Here is a 22,451-nt window from a genome sequence, read left to right as displayed (position 1 = left end):
TAATTTGTAGATCGCTGATCTGGTGTTTTCTTTGTTGATTGTTTCTTCTGTGGCTGATACATGGTTTGTGGTCAGGGATGCATCCTTCTGTGTACATGCGTGTACGCAACTTCCAATTCTAATTTATTATGACTATGTACCCAACTAAAGCCAAGATTCAGACGGGGTGTTGTCCCCCCTCTCCCTTCTATTTGTTTGGTGCAGAATGTAGCCAACCTGGGCAGCCAGGTGTCCAGCCTGGAGAACGGCCTTCAGGCCCTCAAAGAGCAACACAACAACCTGCAGGTGCTGCGCAAGGACATCGACCAGGTCAAGGTCAGGGCTCCCTCTTTTTCTTTGAGACCTGCTTGTCAGTAAGGTTCATCTTTGGGGCCAGCCTGCACTACTTCATCCGTTGCATCCTGGGTTGAAACTGGGACCTCCGAACCTTGGAGCAGGGCTCTGAAAGCAGCAGACTATGCATGCATTTCCAACGTGATATCAATTACATGAACACTCAAGGCGCATTTGCACTGCTGTCTCTGTCAGAGTGGTCATGATGTCATAGCATGAAGCTCTCCAGAGAGGTGACAGACGGGAAGTACGTTTAGCTGCGAAGATGGCAAAGCCAACTGGCTGCACTGTCATGCTCTGTTAAATCAGCTCTGCTGCTGAGCCAGGGCAGTGTTTCTTACATGAGTGCAAGAAACAGCCTTCTGTTTCTTGCATGAGTATTGTTCGCACAAACACTGGCATTCCTGTAACACAGCTGTGTGTATACAGTGGTCTGAGCGGAATGGACAGTAAACTTCAAACTGCAACTGCCGATGATTCTTTAATATAATCTCATGCACCATCGAAGTGAAATGCCTGCACCGCTGCACAATTCATCACGTCAGCGTTGTGAGATGCCTGGTAGCTACTAGGGTGATGTTTCTACAGCACTGCAGCAACTTCGATATAACGAAGTCGCTAAAATCGGCAATTTGCTTCGTTGTGTCGAAATTTCATTGTATTGAAATTGAACATATTATGCAAGTAAATACAGTCGCCGATCGATTTTTCTCACAGGAGAAGAGGCCGCAGAATTTTCCGAATTATTGGACAATCGAAAAAAGCAAGTTTGAATGATAAAACAATTCATTTTGATGAATTTGGGAGTCGGCGACGGATGATGCGGTTTCATGCCACGTCAACAATATCTTCACATCGGCGGTATGAATTAAGCGAAGCCAGCCCAGCTTTCCGCGGCACTTCGCCCCTGCGGCTCATAGCATCGCCCGCACTGGGACGACACTATCGTGAAAAGCGCCGGCAGTGGGGAGCGAATGCTTCTTCTGCCTCTCACTCTAACGGGTCACCGAAACTCGAGATTACGCAAATTTCAATACTAAACACGCGGGAAGACAGCTTAAATCAGTGCCACTCCGTCTTGGCACGCCCACTCTTTGCACACGCAGCAGATTACTTCTAAAGCAGGGTGCGCGCCTGCGTACACGGTCAGCCACGCTTACAGCCGTACGCAGCCAGGGCCGACACACACGCAAGAAATCGAGAGGCACGCCAACTTCTCTCCAACCATCTGCGTCTGCGGAAGTTTTCATTTATTGTCTCGGCATTCCTTTGCTGACATTTCGTTATATTCAAATCACAATACAAGCACAGTTTGTTATATTGAGGTTAGAAGTACATGGTATTCTATGGACAAGAGGTTATGAAAAGTTAAGTACTTTGTTATATCGAGGTTTACCTGTACCTTGTTTACCTGTGCCTGTACATCAACATATGGACCCCACATACTGTTGAACATCATCCGAAGAGCTCCAGCGCAGTGCTAACTAAACCTTGCTCTCTGTTCACCATTGTAGCAAAACTGTCAATTTTTGACGGCCTTCACACTGAAGTCTTTGGGCGAGTGGCATTTGTCGCTGGGCGAAGTCCTGAGCCAGAGGTGTTGCGCTAAGGCTGTACCCTCGCCTCCTGTCTGTTGTTAATGTTCTCTGACTCTCGTGGGGCATTGGCTTGGCGGCATCCCTTGAACATTCTGCACTGTTCTAAGGCATTGTTCATGTGTCTCTGTTTCTGGCAGGTGTGCAGTGTGCAGCATCTTTACATCTTTACATTGCAACACAGTGTTGCAGCATATACTGAACACCTGTCATATCCTTCTACAAGTGATAACCTGTATATATGCGTTGTCTTGGGCACAAATCCAGTCATGCCTTTTAATAGAAAGCATTTTTTGTGCCGCATAACGTGCACTTTTTGGTAGGTAGGTAGGTTGCTATTTCAGGCCTTGTACCATTCTGGTAGGGCCTTGTCTTGGGCGTCTGCGATAAAAAAAAAAATTATGTGTCTAATGGTGGGTTCGAACTGTGGCCCCCAGCACAAACACAAAAACCTGATGTTCCACCCATTAGCACACCTGCTAGCTCTCTAGAATTTTCCCTAATGTTTGTACGAGTTTAAACTCGTTTTTACAATTCTACAAGTGTTGCATCAAGCTTCACAAAAAAACAAATTCTGTATCTGAAAAAGTTTCGCTCATCAGTCTCAAAACCTTTACTTGGAAGCCTTGTGATGGCAAACCACCCCAGAAGGGGTGGTTTTGCTAAAAATGTGTGCTAGAAATGTGTGCTGTATTAACTATAAGTAAACAATTGGAACGTTAACTAGTGAATCTGTTTACTTATCCTCCTGCTGATTGTCACGTAAGGAACATCCACCTCATCAGTTGATCAATCCACTTGAACAAGTCAAATTGTTTTATATAGTACTCTATACGATTTATTTTACTGTTCAAACAAAGAAAAACCACGCAGTATATGCGTGTATATGTGTTGTACTGCTAATAGCAAAATTTAATTCAAGGCTAAACTGGTTTAGCACTGCTCATTCAAGGAACTCTGCTCAGCATTGTGCGTCCATAGGTGCCAGCTGCCGCATTCCTTTTCGTTTCTTCACCACAGGAGCAAGTCCAGCGGATCAGCAATGCTTCCGCAGTGGCGATGGACGACCAGAGTTCGACACACACCAGTTTGCACGACTTGGAACAGGTCAGAGGCTATCTCTCTCTCTGGCTTGACCAGTCTTTGCTTTAGGTGTCAGTGTGAGCCTGCTGAGACTGTTGACAACTTGCCAGTGACATGAAAATGGCATGGTCAAGTACTCCGCACTGAAACCAGTCAGCTAAATATTGTAACGGAAGCCCAAGGTAGAGCACAGCACGGTTGTAAGGCAGGATTTAACTTGCAGTGCTTACTTGTTGTGTACGATTCACATTATTTGTGTTCAGTTCTTAGTTTAAGTCAAATTTTTACTATTACTCATTGACTACAATTCACCAGTAGTAAGCAAGACACGTTACGTCATGGGCGCTATGGTCTGTTGCATATTTAACAGGCAACGCTGTGGAATGCATATATTGTGGTCAGAAATGTGTCACTCCGCGTGTCTTGCAGCATAGTTGTATTTGATCTGCGACACTTTCTACGAAATGACTACTTCGTATATTATGACTAAAAATTGTGTACGTATGTTTACGTCAAATTACATATCATTTACACACGTTGGTGCTGCTTGTATGCGACGAATTATGCTTTAGTTGCAAGAACAGGCGTTGCAATGTGGCCGCTGGTCGCACATTCGGTCTGCTCCGCTCATGCATTAGTAAATAGGTTCAGTGCAATAACTCCGTCATATTTTGCATCGTAAAAGTATGAGACTTAATGTTACATCAAATTACACGATTCACACCCATGTCTTTCTTTTATATATGATGCACTTCTTTTTGGTCATGAATGCGAGCAGCATCTGAAGTCTCTTTAGCCTTCATAGCATTGCCTGCTATATATAAAACGGAGTATATATATGCTATTTTCACCATGGCAGTGCCAACACTTTCATACAGTGAGTGCCAACACTGTCATACAGTGTTGGCACTGCATTACAGTATTTCTCTTGCTTGTGATAGCTCTGTTCTTGGTAAAAGGGACACTTTGGGCACCCTGTAGCACTAATGCATCACTTCACCTTTATTATGTGTCTTTAGTGTTCGTTTAATGAGATGCGGGTAGTTGAGGTTATACCAGAGAATTGTACCAGAGTCCCTCGTAAACCAGCTGTGACTTTGGGAGATCAGAATGAGTGAACCACCTCCATATTCATTTGGAACTCACTTCCAACTATCATAGAATCGTGTGATCATAATGTAGCGTGAAGGCAGAATTACAAAGAAGAGACACAGATACACATCATACCGACTAGCCCAACAACAAGTCCTTCTATCATAGAATCGTGTGATCATCTAACTTCATTCCACAATTTCTCAAAGTTATATTTACAGATGTCTGTTTGAACTACACAACTTTTCTCTATTCTATTGTGCTATTCTACCATTCGTCTGGATGCTTTGCTCTTTTTGTAATCTTTATTCATGTATAGAAGTCCATAGTTGTATTTTGTTGGTTTGTTTGTGCTAAGCAGCTTGCCCTATGACGTACATGTTTATTCAAGTGAAAGCATGGAGGTCCTGCTCATGTAGAAGTGGCAGTAGTGGTTTCGCACACTTACCATCCATGAACCAACATCTGTTGCTGTTTTTATCTATATGTTTATTTTATTTATTTGTATTTAGAACGTACTGTGCTCCGTTTAAAGACCAAGCTGCCAGGGTTACAAAACATTGATCACAAGGTAAAGAACACGTTAGTTGTGGTAGGGTAATAACTAACACTGTTTCGTGAGCTGCATTGACAACAGTAACAAGAATAAATAAACTTTTCAATCTGTTTGGTCTGTTTCATCATTCGTAGCTTTGGAAGCTCTTACAATACTCTCTCCTTTAAAATTGATGTTGCACTTGCCAACTTCTCTCCATTTTTGTTACATATCTCATAGTATCCAAGATTTGCGGTAGGTCCCCCAGACAGTTGTACCTTGGGAGCTCGTTTGACTAACCTTTTTCGTCCAGTTTGTTGCAACACAAAACCAATCAATAAATCTGACCTGACCTGGCCTGAAATGTCATTGCAGAGTGTGCAACAGTGCCTGGCAGAGGTGCGAGCCGTCGTCGACCAGAGGGTAGTCGGCCTCGAGTCCTGGCCTCAAGGAGGTGCACACGACTACTGAGAACCACACTGACATTCTGCTGAGGCAGCAGGTGAGTCAGCTTCGCATAACCGGTGTGGTCATATAAAGTCACATCCACCTACATAGACCAACGTTAAAGCTTACACTTTCAAATTTAAGGACAGAAAATGGTCCTGAGAACATTCTGATATTTTAACAATGTGTGATAGTAATATCATGCCGCATGGGGGCGAGGTTAAGGCTCACAAATATCTTGGACATTGATATTCTTCATGCCATTACAGGCGAAAAGTAATATAACGAACACAGATACAGTTAGCGACTATTTTTCTGACACCTGATTTCTTGTACCTGCTCGATTATTCAGACTGCATTGGTGCACTGCCACCTACTCCGTAGAACCAACGTATAATGTGACCGAAATTCCAGGCACCAGATGGTGTGTCGCTCAAGTTTTCAGACTGATCTACGCTCATGACGTCGCTAACATGGCAGCTGCATACGAAGCTACGACTGATTCCAGTTGTGCCCATGCACCGACTTTTGTTGTGAATTGTGGTTCCTCTGCTTTCCAAATGCCACAAGGCCACTGCAAAGAGTTTCATCGACTGGACATCAAACCACAACTTTGGTCACACACTCCCGGGGAGGCAGCAATGGTTAGGCCTAGCCCGGGGTAGAGGAGGGATGGGGGTGGCAAGTGGCAGGCCGTCGCACGAAGCTTGCCCTTGATATGTTCATACGCGTGGAAGATTATATCGGAGATCGGATGGATTGAACAGCCGATAACGTGCACAGGCTGGAGATAAAGACAAACATAAAGCGGAGTTTGTGTTCATGGGTGATAAGCTGGCAACTACCACGAATGCCTGCTGACAGCTGCTGATGCTATAAATCTTGGCAAGCAAAGATTATAACTCTGTCTCGAATAAAATGTGGTAAGCTGTTGTGGATGGCATATTTAGACTGTGAAGTTTCTTTAAAAAATTACCATCGAGAAACATGGAACTGGTGTCTCTGGAAGCTGAAAATATGACAGTTCAACCAACGTGAGAAAGATGGTTATATGGCATTAGCTGAGGATTGAAGGAGGCGGGCCACAAGACAAGGCACTTATGTTGAGCACGAGAATAGCCAATGCTTAGCTGCAATGATATGCACCGCATTGCAAGAGGCGAGCTCAGCTACCAAGGTGTCACATCCTCTCGGCGTTCACCATTCTGGTTTTCAACAGGGGCACGCTCCTCGTGCCGCAGTGTCACGAGAAGAGGAAGCACTTCATTGCCGTCGTCAGAGGCTGGTGCGTCGTCTGCTTCACAATGAATTGGCAGCTTCTACCAGCTGATACAGAAGCCCCCTACCCCGCTAGTGAAGGCATCCAGAGATTTGCGAGAGCCTGAACAATACTCGTTTGAAAGAAAATACCAGTATTTACTCGATTCTATTGTGCCCTCAACCTTAACGCACACCCATTTTTCGTGACCAAAAAAAAAATTTCCTGTACCGTACTGTGCACCTCATGCTTTCTACAAATACAACTTTCTCTCACTTAGAAAAACAATTATTTACTCCCAATGCACTGAAGTTGCGATGAGTAAAAAAAAACACAAAAGGAAACTGCATATCTTGCCGCCAAGATTGTTTTCATTACGCCAGTACGAGTCGCGTGGGGCAGTATGCATCACTCGTCGTCACTGTCAGGCAACTCCTTATCGCTTATCAACGGACCAAAGCATTTCATCCTGGCTGCCGTCAATGATATTCAAAATCGCGCACTTTTTAAAGGCCTTGCTGACTGTGGTAGACGGGATCGTGCACCACACCTCTTTCACCCATCCAGCGAAGTCCTGCGGTGAGGCACACTTCGTCCTGTTGCTGGGCAGGAATTCGTGGCAGTCAGTGACAAGCTATTCGGTGCAGAGCAGCCAAATCTTATCTTTTACTGGCTTGTTCAAACAAACATTGAGTGCCTGCAGCTGCAATTCATGCCGCCAGGTATCACAACAAGGTCGGTGTTGCATACAGCGACCTTGTGTTTGATGCACTTGTCAAGATGGCACCTGAACGCGTCGAGCACAAGCATCGCACGCAGGCCCAAACAGCCACCGGGTCTCCTCCGCCAGACAAGATCTATCCAGTCTGCAACCAAGTCTGTGTTCATCCAGCCTTTTTCATTTGCGCACACAGCCACGCCACTCGGAAACATGATTCCTTTCTGGAGCCTCTTACGTTTGAAGGTAAAATATGGAGGCAACTTGTGCCCATCCACGGTGCAACAAAGCATTGCGGTGACTTGTTTCTTTTTTTCGTGGCCGGAAGATAACACGCGCACTTGCTTTTGCCCCTTCTTTTCAACGTTTGTGGTGGCAGGCATGTCGAAGAACAGCAGCGTCTGATCAGCATTTGCAATGTGTCCGAAGTGGGAGCTGTTTCTGTGGCGCAAGCTTAACGTACCGCTGAAAACTGCAATTTCTCTTCATATTCTTCTGCCCCTTTGTATCATATCGCTGTCTGCCTTTGAAGAGAAAAGCTTTTTATTTTCATAAAGTTTAATAGCCAGGACCTGCTCACTTTCAAGTCGCTCCTTATTAGCCCTTTTTGTAGGGCTAATTGCATCGCCCGGACTTGGAGCAGATCGGTCGCCACGGGCCGCTCGCCGCTCTTGTACGTATTCTGTGAGCAGCTCTTCTATTTCGGTGAACCGGCCCTGCTTCGGTCCACTGAAACCCTTCCGTGTTGCTTTGCTGGCGAAAATACTCTCCTCCTGTATGCGCCAGTCCCGCAAGCAAGTTTCGGGAACTCCAAATGCCCATGATGCAGCCCGATTTCCATCCATCTTCGCACACATGATCACTTTCCTTTTAAATGTGGCATCATGATGAACTCTGCTTGTCTTCGCAGTCGGCATTTCCATGCTGATAGAGCAATTGCTGAAAACAGAAGACAGATGGTAGACTAACCTAAGCGCACGTACTACAGCACATGGAGGAAACTATGTCAGCTAGGCTCGAAGTGTATACGAGGTGGCCATTTTGAATTGCCGGTGGCGATACGGTAACGCAGATTTAGGCTCATACTCGATTATAATGTGCACGCAATTTTTGAACCGTGGAAAAAAAAGTGCGCATTAGATTCAAGTGAATATGATAATTGTACAGCAGGTTGAGAGAGAGCTTTCGCCGATGAAACCGCCAAGGGAAAACTTAAGTTTGGGTTGTGCAGAAGGCAAAGGAATCTCGACGAACGCTAGTTTCAGCCTGTCGACCTATAGTGCCCAGAGTGTGCATGGAGCAACTTTCACGACGAACTTCATGCATCAGATAAACAAGCAGCAGCATGACGCAGGTCGTTCACTGTGTTGCACTAGCATCTGGCGATCGCTGCTGAGTGAAGCCCGTCACTTGGATGCCGATAGTTTGCTCCGCGTACTTCAGGCCTAAGCCTATAGACAATAGGATGATGATGATGTGCCGTGTGCCCTTTCTTTGCAGACGCAGCTGGAAGGCGTACTCAACTGCACCCACAGCTGCCCAGCCGACCTGTCACCCGAGAACCTCAGCCTAGCCGTAAGTCACCGCTTCAACCTTCTAACTTGAGTTCAGCATTTGTTCGTATTTGTGGGCACAAAAAAACTCGCTGAAAAAAATGTATATTTCTGTTGCTCTGTCCTTTTCATTGATTTTTGTAATTGATTTTGTATTTAGTGTATTTTTTCACGTTCTTTGCAGTTTTGTTCATTTGCAACGTGCCATGTACTTTTTATTACTTATCCTTACTGGTCAACTTGTTTTATTTGTGTGTGGTGCTTTGCTGCATAATTTTTGTGTAACAGGAAGCTCATTTCATTTTTTTTTTTCTGTATCGCCCTGCCCCCTTATGGCATTTCCAATACCCCTTTAGGGGCATTGGAAATAAATAAATTATGCCAAATACGCAGGAAATGTGTGTTGGCAGCTAAAAAGTTAATGCATGAACCAAGAAGGTGCACTACAGGCAAATGAGTGGTACGCATAATTTTGAACTCACACTTTAGCTCATTACTGTGTTCGCTAAAAATTCCGGCAGAACTCATCTCACGATGAATTTCGACATTAATGCACTTAGCATTGAATCAATGTAGTTGCACACTGTGTTGCTGCCACAAGTCATGTGGGAGGCATGTGTGCAGCAGGGTCCCTCTCACACTTACCTCTCGACATGCCGCCCCATCTAGCAGAACTACCGCAAGGTCCACATGAGGCGCATGTGTGAATATAGAATCAGACACGACTGTCTGAATATATATATATATATATATATGATGCGAATTTGATTCCCACTTGCACCGGATAATCTTTTTTATGATTTTTATTGCTTTTGAATAGTTGCACATACTCAGTGGACCAAGTTGCCGTAATTTTTTGTGTGCCAGATTTCTCGTCATTAAACATTGTTGTAAAGATGCACGCAACCGAAGACTCACCTTGTGGGGGCACGGAGCCTAGTGTAGGATCATTCATTTTGCGCAGCTCCAAAAAATACACAGACAAGGGAGAACATGGGACGAGCGCCATCCCGTGTTCTCCCTTGTCTGTGTTTTTTGGCACTGTGTAAAATGAATGACCCATACCAACTAGCTCGCGCCCCAAACCTGTCCTAGTGTAGGTACCATCAACGTCTATACTTGTTTGCTCACGCGTTTAGAGTAGGGGTGTGCAAATATTCTATAAGTTCTAATATGTGGTTGGATATGAATATTCGAATCAAATCGAATATATTGCTGGCTGTGTACGAGAAAACACAGTTCTTAGCATTTGTTTCCATTTAATCTAAGAATATTGGAGCGATGTTGTGCTGAATTTTGCGATGATTACGTGCTGTTAGCGAAATTTCGCCTGTAAAGCACACTTAGCCAGTAAACGACTAAACATTGCAGGAAAGCCAGCCTTTTTAGTAGCACGGGGCACGGGCTTGCGGACAGCGAGAGTGCACTTTTTTTTATTGCGATAGCAATTATATGGACACTCAAAAGCAGATTTCTGCCGTCGCCGTCGCCGTCGCCGTGAGGTTCCGTATGACGTCAATGGAGATGAAATCGTCGCCGCGCGCCGCCGAACGCTGTATGTGCGAGTGAAAGGGCGCGAGGGACGCGCGCTTTCACGGGGAGTGAACGCACGGCGGAGAACAAACGCGCGTTCTGCGCTATGCTCCCTTAAGGACTGCAGAAGTAGGCGTCTCTTTCCTCCTCTACAATCACCATATATGTAGAGTAAACGTACCTTCTTCCGACGCGCGAAAGGATGTGGGGGAGGGGGGGAGGGGCAGGGAAGGGAGGCGATGTTTAGCTGCGGCACCAAGTGCCTGTTTATATCAGAGGCTCCGGCAACAGTCACCAACGCCGCACTCAATTTGAGCGAACGCGGGCAAAACGCCGGCGGCGTCGACAACAGTTCTGCGTGCTGCCGGTGCTGCTGCATGTCCAAGTTTATACAGCTGATAAAGCTGCTATAATTACTCCGTATAGCTCTCTTCAAATTTGCTATCGCAATTGATGCTTCGCCTTTCAGGTGAAACTGCGACAACTTTTTTTTTTTTTTTTTTGCAGCGCCACCCCAATTTCGAAGCTTATTGCTTGACAGTAAGTGTGATGAGTTATGACTGGCACCCGGTCAAATGCCTCCGAGTTACGGGCATTTGATGCAGTGTAATAGGGCGCAGGCTGGCGAGGACAGCTAGTGGAATTTATTAAATTTTCCAAGTTAACATGAGCCAAATACCTGTATACAATGTTTTCATATAGTGGCTCACTAGTCTAGTTTTTTAACATTAACAATGTAATTTCAATGTTCCAACATAACAAATTAAACCACCTTGATAATAAATGCATGTGCATTATTCTATATTCGATTCGGTATTTGAAGCTAAGTATTCGTATTTAATTCGTATTCAAAAATTTCGATATTCGCACACCTCTAGTTAAGGGATCTGGGACATCTCATTCGTGAATAAGGAAAACACCGCTCATGATGTCAAAAGGTGGGATTTGAACCAAAGTCGCCCAGCTTAATAGACAGTTGCTCTACCAATCATGCCAAAGACACTGGCATAGATTGCGTGAACATTTTGAACAATTTAATGAACAAGCTTATTGAATGAGTTTTATAGAACAAGTTTTAGGGAAAACGCTTTACAAGTCACCCCTTCTGCTTTTCCTTGGCATGCAGAAGCTTTCATCTTGAGATGATTGAGGCACATATTGACGTTCACAAGTGCACAGATATGGCAGAACACTTCTGTAAATCTTTCTCGGCTCATTAACACTGATCGTGTGAGGGCTAGAGAAACCTTAAAAGAGCTTCAGTTTCAGTTTATGATTTCTAAGTTTTATGGCAGCATTTGGTAGACAAAACAGTTCATTTGCAGGTACAGTCGCAAGCAAAAGTCTGTGGACCACGGATGCTGCAAAAATTTATCTTCTTGGCGTAAGCATGCACGTTGAACTCAACCGGTACAGCCTACGTGTGCCTCTTCAACCAACGCAACGTATTGAGAGAATTTCACATTGCACTGCTGTACGAGGTTCATTTGATAAGTATGATAAAAATACAAGAGATAGCGCTACAATTCTGTTTTCTTCTAAGTGGCACGCGAGAAGCGCCCTTCATATGACGGCAGAACTTGTTTACACTGGTACCGACAGTTAGTAAACTTCTGACAGCCATTGGCACTGAGCTGTGAGGTGATTCCCGCCAAAATGGAAAAAATTTGAATTTCGAGCAGTGATCAGACATGTTTATTTAAAACACTGGACGACTGCCCAAATTAAAGCCGAGTTGAGCGAAGTTCATGGAGACTCTGCACCATCACTGAAGATCATTTACTGCTGGAAAAATTATTTCAAGCGTGGCCGAATTTCGACGCAAGATGAAGCACGTCCTTGACATCCGGTGGAGGTCACCACGCCAGAAATGGTATCGAAAATTCATGGAATTGTCATGGAAGACCGCCGAGTGAAGGTACGTGAGATAGCTGAATTGTAGGCATCTCGGCAGAGACAGTTCACTATATTCCTCATGAGAAATTGCAGATGAAGAAGGTCTGCGCACGTTGGGTGCCACGACCGCTGACGATCGACCAAAGGCGCATGAGGGCAGACATCTTGAAGCAGTGTTTATCGATGCTTGATGGCAATCCGCAGGACTTTTAGCGTCGATTTGTGGTAGTTGACGAGACGTGGATACATAATTACACTCCAGAGTCTAAACAGCAGTCAAAGCAATGAACTGGGCCTGATGAAGGTGCTCCAAAAAAGGAAAAGACTTTGTTCAGCCGGAAAGGTGATAGCGACTGTCTTTTGGGATTCACGAGGAATAATCTTTGTAGACTACTTACAAAAGAGCAAAACGATAGCAATACCATATTATGCAACACTCCTGAATCAACTGAAAAATGAATTGCGCACTAAACGGCCTGGGTTGGCACGGGCAAAAAAAAACTCCTCTTTCACCAAGACAATGCTCCGCCCCACAGATCGCTTGTTGCAATGGCCAAATTGCGCGAGTTTGGTTTCGAGGTTGTCCCACATCAACCCTATTAATAGCTCCGGACTTGGCCCCATGCGACTTTTTCCTCTTTCCAAGCCTGAAGAATTGGCTGGGTGGAAAGAAATATTCGTCAGATGAAGAGGTTATCGCAGTGGTAAATGGCTACTTCAAGGGCCTCGAGCCATCCTTTGTTTCTGAGGGGATAAAAAAATTGGAGCACCGCTGGAAGAAGTGTGTGGAGCTGGAAGGGAACTATGTTGATAAATAAAATATCGTTTTTAGCAAACAGGGTATGTTCCATTGCTTTTTACCACACTTAATAAACGACCCTCGTATTAGAAGAAATTGCTATTTTTCGCTAGTGCCGCGGTCTACGGACTTCTCCTGACTGTACTTGGATGCTTGTTTGTGACTATTTTCACTGTTGCTATAGCACTCCGAGTCACAGCTGCTACAGTCGCCTAGTTTGGTACAGAAACCAGTTAGGCCTAAAGTATATTTTGGTTGTAAACATACAAGAAAACTAAGCTGAAGCCAGTGATGCTCGCAATAAATAGGTTTTTCCGCATCTGCTGCTTTTACTGTGGGCAGCTGATCATTTAAGATCATGCAGCTAATCAGCTAAACACTCCCACAACTATTCTTGTATACATACGCAAATAGTAAGGGAGAGGATGCTCACCGCAGCGGTTTAATTGGTAAAACACGCTGGGTGTAATGCAGAAGACGCCAGTTTGCTCCCACATGGGGCAAGCTATCTTTTCATCCGCTCTCATTTCCCTTTACCGTATTATTCGTTCGCTTCAATTAAACATAACAATCTATTTTCTTCGTGCAGTCTTTCGCTTAATTGTCTCTGTATGCATACCTGGCAACTTTTACGATTTTACCTTAAAATGCCCACTTTCTAGAGGTTGCTGACGATTGTTGTATTGACACCAATAATTTTACAATTTTCATTCGCGTCCTATTAAGGGCAAAACTGATCTCGACAGAATGCAAATATAGTTGTCGAGCAATTTTCGCAGCCTGACTTTCAGGCCCGCTCGGTTATTCAGACCTACTGGCTGCAACGTCACAAGTAAAACTGCAGGAGAAATTTTGGCTGCCGTTGCATGAATATTTTGCAAATAAATATGAACATTTCTGTTTTTCTATGATGCAGATTATTTTTGCTGCGAATGTAGAACAACGTGCCTTTTCACAAAGTCTCGGTAGAACAAAGCCAGCTAACCTTTTTTGAATAAACGGACGTCTCGCGTTGAAAACAATCTTTAGTATTTTTCGCCAAATTTCAGTATTTTTTGGCTTCGACGAAGGTTGGCAGGTCTGTGGTTGTGACTAACAGGAAATCTGGCCCCTCCCAATACCTTTATTTTTCTCGCTCATTAACACATCTTTTGCTTGTTGTGGCTGCAGTTGGACCGGCTGTTGTCCCCGAACACTACGGTGAACGGCTCCACCGTGGATGTTCTGAGGGACGCCAGTCACCTGGGCACTGTCTATCACGGACTGCAGGCGCAGGTAAGCCACCGGCCTGACTGATCGAGCATGGAAACTGAAACAGGGCGTCCCAGTGCAGTGTCATTATTCAATCAGGAAATACTGATTGGTGAAGAACTGAAACTTGGCACAGTTGGTATCAATTCGTAGCAGCGTCTTGCGGGCCACGCAGAACAGAATAAGAAGACTGACAAGAGCTCTACTCACAACTAAAAGAAGTTGGGAAAACCGTGCATATTTACAGTTGAACCTCGTTATAGCGAAGCCGCATCTGACACTAAAAGGCATTTCTTATATTCGATATTCGTTGTAAGCATATATTCACTGCACTCTGATATTGGTGAAAACGGTTTTTATATTTACTTCGTTATAACCAATAATTCGTTATATCCATGTTTGTTATATTGAGGTTTCACTATAAATATTCCCAGACAAGCCTCACACTAATCCCACATGACGGTGACAAGAGCTTTATTTGGTCCTGAGAAACTGTGGCCAGAGGGAGCCAAGGCTCCCTCAGGTCAAGTCGATGGCTCTGCCCACGATGCATGAAAAAAAAGCAAAAGCAGACAGCAACACTGATGACGTGCTTTACTGAATAAAGTCAGTTACAAGTGGTTCCTAAGACACCACGATGTACTTATCGGTGGCAGCAGATAGAGGCCATTGGGCTGTACGCATAGCATTGCCAAATGGATGCCTACAAAATTTGCTTCAATTTTTATTCTCAGCTTAGTACCTTTGGCTGTGGGCGTAGGCATCATCTAGTAGAAACCTTGTAACCGGTCCTTTCTGCCATCCAAAGTGTCCTTGGCTTTGCGCTCTTATTAATAATGTTATAATGTATGATGCAAGCACATTGCCTATGTGTCTTACCAGTGATGCTTAAGACATGCTCTGTTTTATCTTTTTATTGGTATTATCCAATTCTTCCTTATTTCTAGTACAGTGCATGTGGCATACCATTCTGCCTTCTTTTTTTCCCTTGTGGTCAGTGGCTGCTATTCCTTGTTTATGGGTCTTTGTGTGAACTTGTGAAAGAGTGATTGTGTATGCTAATGGACATAGTATCACCCCTATTCCTGCCACATGCAAGAACACCCATCTGCCATGCATTGGGTGCACGTTAAAGAACCCGAAGTGGTCAGAATTAATTTGGAGTTCCCCACTACGACGTGCCTCGTAATTATATCTGGCACATAAATGTGCAAAATTTAATTTAATTAATTTTTGAAAGTTGAACATTATCTTTGTCTTTGGCATATTAATCTTCAATCCCACTCTTACACTTTCTCGGTTAAGGTCCTCAATCATTTGTTGTAATTCATCCCCATTGTTGCTGAATAAGACAATGTCATCTGCAAACCGAAGGTTGCCGAGATATTCGCCTTTAATTCTCACTCCTAAGCCTTTCCAGTCTAAGAGCTTGAATACTTCTTCTAAGCGTGCAGTGAATAGCACTGGAGAGATTGTGTCTCCTTGCTTGACTCCTTTCTTGATAGGTAACTTTGATATGCAGTAGACAAAGGTAATGTTCAGTGGCCTGGCAAGGGAACAAGAATTCAGGATTGCCAGTCAGCCTCTAGAGTCTGTAAAGGAGTATGTTTATCTAGGTCAGTTACTCACAGGGGACCCTGATCATGAGAAAGAAATTTAGAGAAGAATAAAATTGGGTCAGAGTGCATACGGCAGGCATTACGAAATCCTGACTGGGAGCTTACCACTGTCGTTGAAAATAAAACTGTACAATCATTGCGTTCTACCGGTGCTAACATATGGAGCAGAAACTTGGAGGTTAACAAAGAAGCTCGAGAACAGGTTAACGACCACACAAAGAGCGATGGAACGAAAAATGTTAGGCCTAGCGTTAAGAGACAGGAAGAGAGCGATGTTGATCAGAGGGCAAACGGGTGTAACCGATATTCTAGTTGACATTAAGCGAAAAAAAATGGGGCTGGGCAGGACATGTAATGCGTAGGATGGATAACCGGTGGACCATTAGGGTTACAGAATGGATACCAAGAGAAGGGAAGTGCAGTTGAGGACGGCAGAAAACGAGGTGGGTTGATGAAGTTAGCAAATTCGCAGGCGCAAGTTGGAATCAGCTAGCGCAAGACAGGGGTAATTGGAGATCGCAGAGAGAGGCCTTCGTCCTGCAATGGACATAAATATAGGCTGATGATGATGACGAAGTTTTGAAAGTTAGGAGGCATAGGAAACTGCACAAAAGATGTAGATGGAGACTGGGAAGGGCACGACAGTCTCATTGGTAGCCTCCATCTACATTTGTGTTGCTGGTTCCCACGCCTCTCAAAGTGAACCAAACTAATCCATTGTCATATTCTTTCACAGTTGGAAGTTAGATGTAAGGTCTGTTGCTCCCATCTGTTATTTGCTTCTCAGTTGTGCATACCTGGTGTCCCGCATAACACAGAGCAAGTTTAAAAAAAAAGAGTGAAGACTTTGGGGCAGATGAATCCACCTGTGTGTTGTTAGCAACCACAGAAAGAAGCCTCCTGTATTTTAATGTGATAGCACTATAGGCGGATGACACCCACTTGGTAGGCGTATTCATCTGATGAAAATTAAGGGCCAATCCCGAAGGCAGCAAAGTCTGACGCAGCGCTGCCTCCAGCACTAGCTGTCACGTAGAAAGAATGCAGCAAACTGGCACGACAAGTGCACCTGACGTTTCAAAGAGGGACCTTGGCACGAGAGAAGCATGCGTTCTATCATGGCCTAATGGTTAGAGCATTGGACTGCTCTGCTGGAAGACACGGGGTTCAATCACATCATAGCATGATAGCTTCATAGCATGATATGTAGACTTCAACCATTTTGGAGCTATCTAACAGGAAACTCGAGGTGTATTGAGTGTTCGTAAACAAGTCGCAGTGTCCAGTTAGCAGTGCTATGTTCTGGCCTAGTTTTCCTGTGTTCTTATTAACTTTGCAATTAGAGGTGAACAAACAACTAACTTTTCAATTACCGTTCTGGTCACGATGTCATTACCAGGTTTGTAGAGCACATTTTAAAACACCACTTATCGTAGTTTGCAACATGTTACCACTTGTGTCGCTCTTTTTTTTTTCCACATTCAAATGAAGGCTGCTGCGAGCTTTCCTTTAAGCTTAATTAATCAGTACTAAAGTGAACTTATTAACAAATACACAAAAAATACAGGAGGCTTCTTCAGTAGGTTGCTAACAACATAGAGTTGGTTCCATTCGCCCAGAAGGGATCGCTCTTTTTCTTTCTGTTTTTAACTTCTCTGCATCTTAGTTGGGATAGATAGTATGAACCGAGGTGCTGTCCTCATGTAGTTGTGATGAGCGTACTAGAGTGTCATGATTAATGCCTCTCTTTCTTCTCTCTCTTTTGTCATCTCCTTGGCAGCTTGGTGTCAATCACTCGGCAAGTGACGAAGTTGCTGAGCTCCTACAACGGGCTACCCTCTACGCACACTCCCCACCATCACATCAAGGCCCCCAGGTACCCCTATACAGTAGACTTCCGTTAATTCTACCCCAGTTAATTAAATTTTTCGGTTAATTTGATCCCAACCTAAAGTCCCGGCTGGTGCCCATGCATTTCTAAGGGGCCAAACTTTTATTATTTCTATCCGAAAATTGCCCTTCAGCCAAATAATTCTAGCGTGATGAGTCGTCACGCACCCATCTGGCCCCTGTGGTGACACCAGTAGTGGCCCCTTTAGCGGCAGTGTCCGTCTTGACGGAGCTTAAGGGACAGTGAGTGTGTTGATACACATCATCTCGCGTCGAAAACACCTATTTCCGGCCTGCCATAGGAAGATTTTCCAGCAATAACTGCAGCTCACAATGTACAATTACAATATTTGTGCCTTTTTTCTCTTTCCGGGAAGATTGGGCCGAAAATTGCCTCCGCGGTGCAATTAGATAACCAGCCGAAACCGCCTTCGCGGCGTTCATGTGCTTTACCGCACAACAGGTGTGTATTGCGGCGAAGCTGACTGAAGAGACAGTGTGGCGAAGTTGACTTTAGCAAACCGACCGGCATCGGGCAACACATGACCCTTGCCCATGTTTTGTGCTGAAATATTGCGTACGCGTTACATTTCTACATAGTTTAGGAGTTTTAATGTAATTTCTACGTTATTTTTCTACGTTGGACACATAGAAAGTGGGCATGCATTTGATTCGGGGGAATGCTAGTGTCAGACAAATACTGACAAATAAATTAGTGGTGTGTTCTTGTGGCGTTTTTTTCTGCATCTTGTTAAATTCGACCCGCCAGATAATTCGATCAGTTTCATCTGTGTCAAATTAACACAAGTCGACTCCTCTGTCTGCTTCCCAAAAGAAGCAGCATAGCGACAAAGCATGTGTAGCCGTGCTAAATTATTTTATTGCTTAATAGGTACTGACTGAATAGGTTGGTGATGCATAATTTTGGTGAAGCAGCACACTTGGAGAAATGACGTTCACACAAACATGATTGATGCTGACATCCACAGGCGCTGAAGAGCAACTATTGGTTTATTGCTCAAATGTACGCTTTCATCTGTATGCTATTTTTTTATGCGATTAGCACACTTGCGGCACTTCATGCACTTTCCTGGGGCTAACAGTCTATATATCTATCTGCGTATCTGTCTGTCTATCTCTATAACAATTTTCCTGCCATTCGGGTCACTGGATAGGTCATCGTAGAATGGGTACATCATTGGGCTGCTGTGCTGAAGGAAGAGCGTTCGTCAACCAACTGTCAGACCAACATGGGTCAATGGGTAGGTGGCGTTATGTACATATGTGCCGCTATTCAACGAACCTCTTTCACGCTGACATGGGTCACTGGCTATGCGGAACTCGTTATGCAGCATTGAGTATGCGCCGCTTTTCAATGAACCTCTTTGATGACAACTTAGGTATGTGCCAGTAGATACGTGCCGCTCTTCAGCAAATCTCTTTGTTTCATGCCTAGTTGGGTCGCCGGGTGTGTGCCACTGAGTATGCGCCGCTCTTTTGACGCCAGCTTGGGTAACTGTGTCCCACTTAGTATGGCAAAATACTCTTCAGTGGCAAAAAAAAAAACATTTAAATACCTGCACTGCTTTGATGTAATCGAACCGGCGTCATATATACTCGGACAAAATTACCTGAATGTTTCGTTCACGCAAGTGCCATGGGCACACTGCACCGCACCCTGAATGACGCAGTATGTTCAGGGGGAAGCGAAAGAGGAATGCAGCTGCATACATGCCTCATACATAACGCATCTCTGAGGCAGCAGCACATTGTTCAATACATTGCTTCAAAGCTAATCGCATTAACTTCGACATTAGTCATGAAGTTCCTCACCATGCAGCTGTCGTAGCATGTGCGCTTACCAAAGCGCTTGCTAAAAAAGCTTGCATTTGAACAATAAACCAATAGGTGCTGTTCAGCACCTGTGTATGTCCTCATCATTCGTGTTTGTGTGAACGTCTTTTCTCCAAGTGCACTGCTTCACCAAAATATTATATCGCGTTGCATTTTTGAAAATATACCGTATTTTCACATGTGTAAGCCCCATCAAAAATTCAAGAAGCTTAATGCTGGAGCTGGTTATGCACAAGTTTAGCCTTTGGGTGCAGGTTAGTGGGAGTGGGAAGTACATTGCTGGGGGGAAAAGCTGCAGCACAATTCAGCTGAGATATCAGTGCAGGGGGCATTGGCTGAGCATACAAAACATGATTGTTTCTGGAGCTTTTGCTCTGCACTGACAATTATGCTGGATTGCCTTCATGAAGATGTGAATGTTGCTGTACGTAGTTACCGGCGCAAGTTAAGCAGATTTTTTTTCATTTCTTTTTTTCTTCTGAGAGGGTTGTCAGCGGCGGTGCAGGTTATATTCGAGGGAATATTTCAGATGTGCATGTACAATTTTATATCACAACCACACCTATAGCAGTGGTTAAATCGGGCACAACTATTCGTGTCAGCTCTAAGTGAAACTACCGTATTTATTTGAATCTATGGCGAGGTTTTTTTTTTTTTTTTCCCTGAATTCTTAGCCTTGAAGTCAACCCTCGCCTTATACACGAATTTCGCCTTATAGTGTGGCTTTACGGCAGCACACGTCATGATGGTGTGACGCCACACTGTAAGGCAAGATTCATGCTGCCGTGAAGCCACACCTAAAGTCAAAATTGGCATATAATCCACACTCTGTGTGTTGAAGCTCCTTTTCCCTCTGTTAATGATCCCCATCCTGCGTTTTGGCTGTGTTAGTAATTCAGTCAATCCTTGCCAAGTCTGAATAACCCTTCGGCTACTCTATATCACCTTATATTAGTGCGCATACGTAATTTTCTTTTTTTTTTCTTTGGTTCCCCAACTGCACCCTCACCTTGTAATCGAACAGATGCGATATATCAGAAAAGGGGAGGTGTTACACAGCATGGTCTGTCGTGAGCAATTTCGTCATGAATTAATTTGCTGCTTCGCCAAGGACAAGTGCTGACGCAATCGCAACTTCTTGCAGCCAACCGCCGCACCTGTTCAGCCAGTTGTCGCCAAGCAGCTCAACTCATCAGGTCAGTGAAATTCATTCTTGTGTCACTGCATTCTTATTTCAGTCAATCAATCAATTAATCTTTATTTTCACCTTATGCATACATGCTTTCTTCAGCAAAGGTTCAATCACTTGTCTTTAATCAATGTAACGTCTTGAGTAATTCATCATCCCGGAGACACTGCCCACCCCGTTTTTCTTGCAAAATCCCTGTTTTTTCATTGCCGAGTTAGAGTTGTAAACTTGAAAGTAGTTGAGCTTTGTGGAAATATGCAGTTTTCAATAATTTTTCTAAAAAAAATCGGCAGCCTAAAATAAAATGTGCTACCTCAAGTTGCTAGAACTTGTTCTTTTAAATGCAACAAACCTCATCAAGAATTGCTGCAGTGTTAGCCAAGCAAAACGATTTCACTAGTCCCGCATATTTAGATGGGAGCTCCCAAGCTAAAGCTTCACTGTAAGTGTGTACACTATCTCACCAACTTCTGCTCGAGCTCGTGTGAGCCAATCAGCAACGAGAGCCTGCTGCGTATTTCAAAGAAGTCAGGAGTAAGGCTCGCCCATTTTGTGGCGCTAATTCTGCCGGGACGCTCCATTCAGTCCGATGCCGCACAGAGGGCGATCGGTAATGGAAAAGGGGGGGACCTCTTTCTGGTTCTCTGCTGTGGTTGGTTGATACGAGCTGTAGCTTTCGCTGTCCTGCCAGAGCTGGCAGGATGGAGTCCAGGTGCATGGATGACACGATGTTTACTTTATTTGTCTTCCAAAACAAGCGTACCAAATCGCATGACGTAAGAATAAAAGTCACCAAAAACTTCGACTAGTCCTAACAGACGCGACAAATAAAAGGCAGCAGATGGTATGGAAAAAAAAAACAGAAATGAGAAAACTACAGCCATAAAAGTATATGAACCAGTCACCTCTAACAGCTATTACAAAAAAATAAAAAAAATAAAGGAGGATAATTGATGTCACCATAACAGTGCAGGTAGAAAGAGTGTACTAAGTATATATTGAGCACTGTCACTGACAAAAATCGAATTCACCTAAGGAAAAAACAACATGACTCTGTGAACCTGTGTTAGCCAAAGTGCACATTATTTCGGTTGACATTGGCTTTGAAATTTTCTGTTTCTGTCCTGCAGAGGGCAACACTGGCCAGAACGTGGTTCCAGCAGTGCCAACCAAGGTACCAACCAAGTGAGTGGTCGAGTGCTTGACCAGCCAATTTCGTTCCGAATTTGGCAGTATGCACTATACCACCGTGGCAGTAGGGCTACCATTAATAGTAGTAGTCTGAAAGCACTGTTCAACCTGCCATGATGGCTGTGGCATTCTGTAGCTGGGCGCACGGTCACGAGTTTGATTTCCCGCTGGGCTGGCTACATATTGATGTGAGTACAACGCAGAAGCACTTGCGTATCAAGCTCTATCACTAGTAAACTTGAAACTAGTAAACCAGCTGCTCAAACGCCTTCTTTAATGCACTAAGCTTTGCAGAATAAAAGACTCGTACAGTCAAACTTAATCTGTAGCTCTCTACTACGGTGTTCCTTATTTGGCTACTTCCAAACAACTTTTGCAGGGAATTTTTTTCAGTTCTTTCTTTGTGTTGTTTTTTTGTAACGCTGTCCCAGAGTGCAAAGTGTTCGTGCTTGTGACGCAGGCAGCCGTGACAAAGGCATCTGATGGCGGCTGGCGTGAGTGAGCCGACGTGAGCCCGGTGTCCCCGAAGTCCGTCCTCCGTGGCGCACCAAATGGCATCGGCAGACGCCCGAGCTAGGGCGTCGGCAGCACTCCTTCCCGGATCACCACTGCCTT

General features: G+C 44.4%; 1 protein-coding gene across 2 annotated transcripts in view; it reads left to right on the top strand.

Moving 5' to 3' along the window:
* Window positions 1-14,073, top strand: part of LOC119433314 (EF-hand calcium-binding domain-containing protein 14) — a 44,878-nt gene extending 30,805 nt beyond the window's left edge. For both annotated transcript variants that reach the window (XM_037700467.2, XM_037700468.2), the window contains exons 5-9: window positions 205-315; window positions 2,949-3,035; window positions 5,014-5,140; window positions 8,562-8,636; window positions 14,013-14,073. In XM_037700467.2, the coding sequence (XP_037556395.1) occupies window positions 205-315; window positions 2,949-3,035; window positions 5,014-5,109 (294 nt within the window). In that variant the 3' untranslated portion in view covers window positions 5,110-5,140; window positions 8,562-8,636; window positions 14,013-14,073. The remainder of the gene's footprint in view (window positions 1-204; window positions 316-2,948; window positions 3,036-5,013; window positions 5,141-8,561; window positions 8,637-14,012) is intronic.
* Window positions 14,074-22,451: the final 8,378 nt, after the last annotated feature.

Source organism: Dermacentor silvarum, chromosome 11 (genome assembly GCF_013339745.2).
Source record: "Dermacentor silvarum isolate Dsil-2018 chromosome 11, BIME_Dsil_1.4, whole genome shotgun sequence".
Lineage (NCBI taxonomy): Eukaryota > Metazoa > Arthropoda > Arachnida > Ixodida > Ixodidae > Dermacentor > Dermacentor silvarum.
This window is presented reverse-complemented; position numbering and strand designations above follow the sequence as displayed.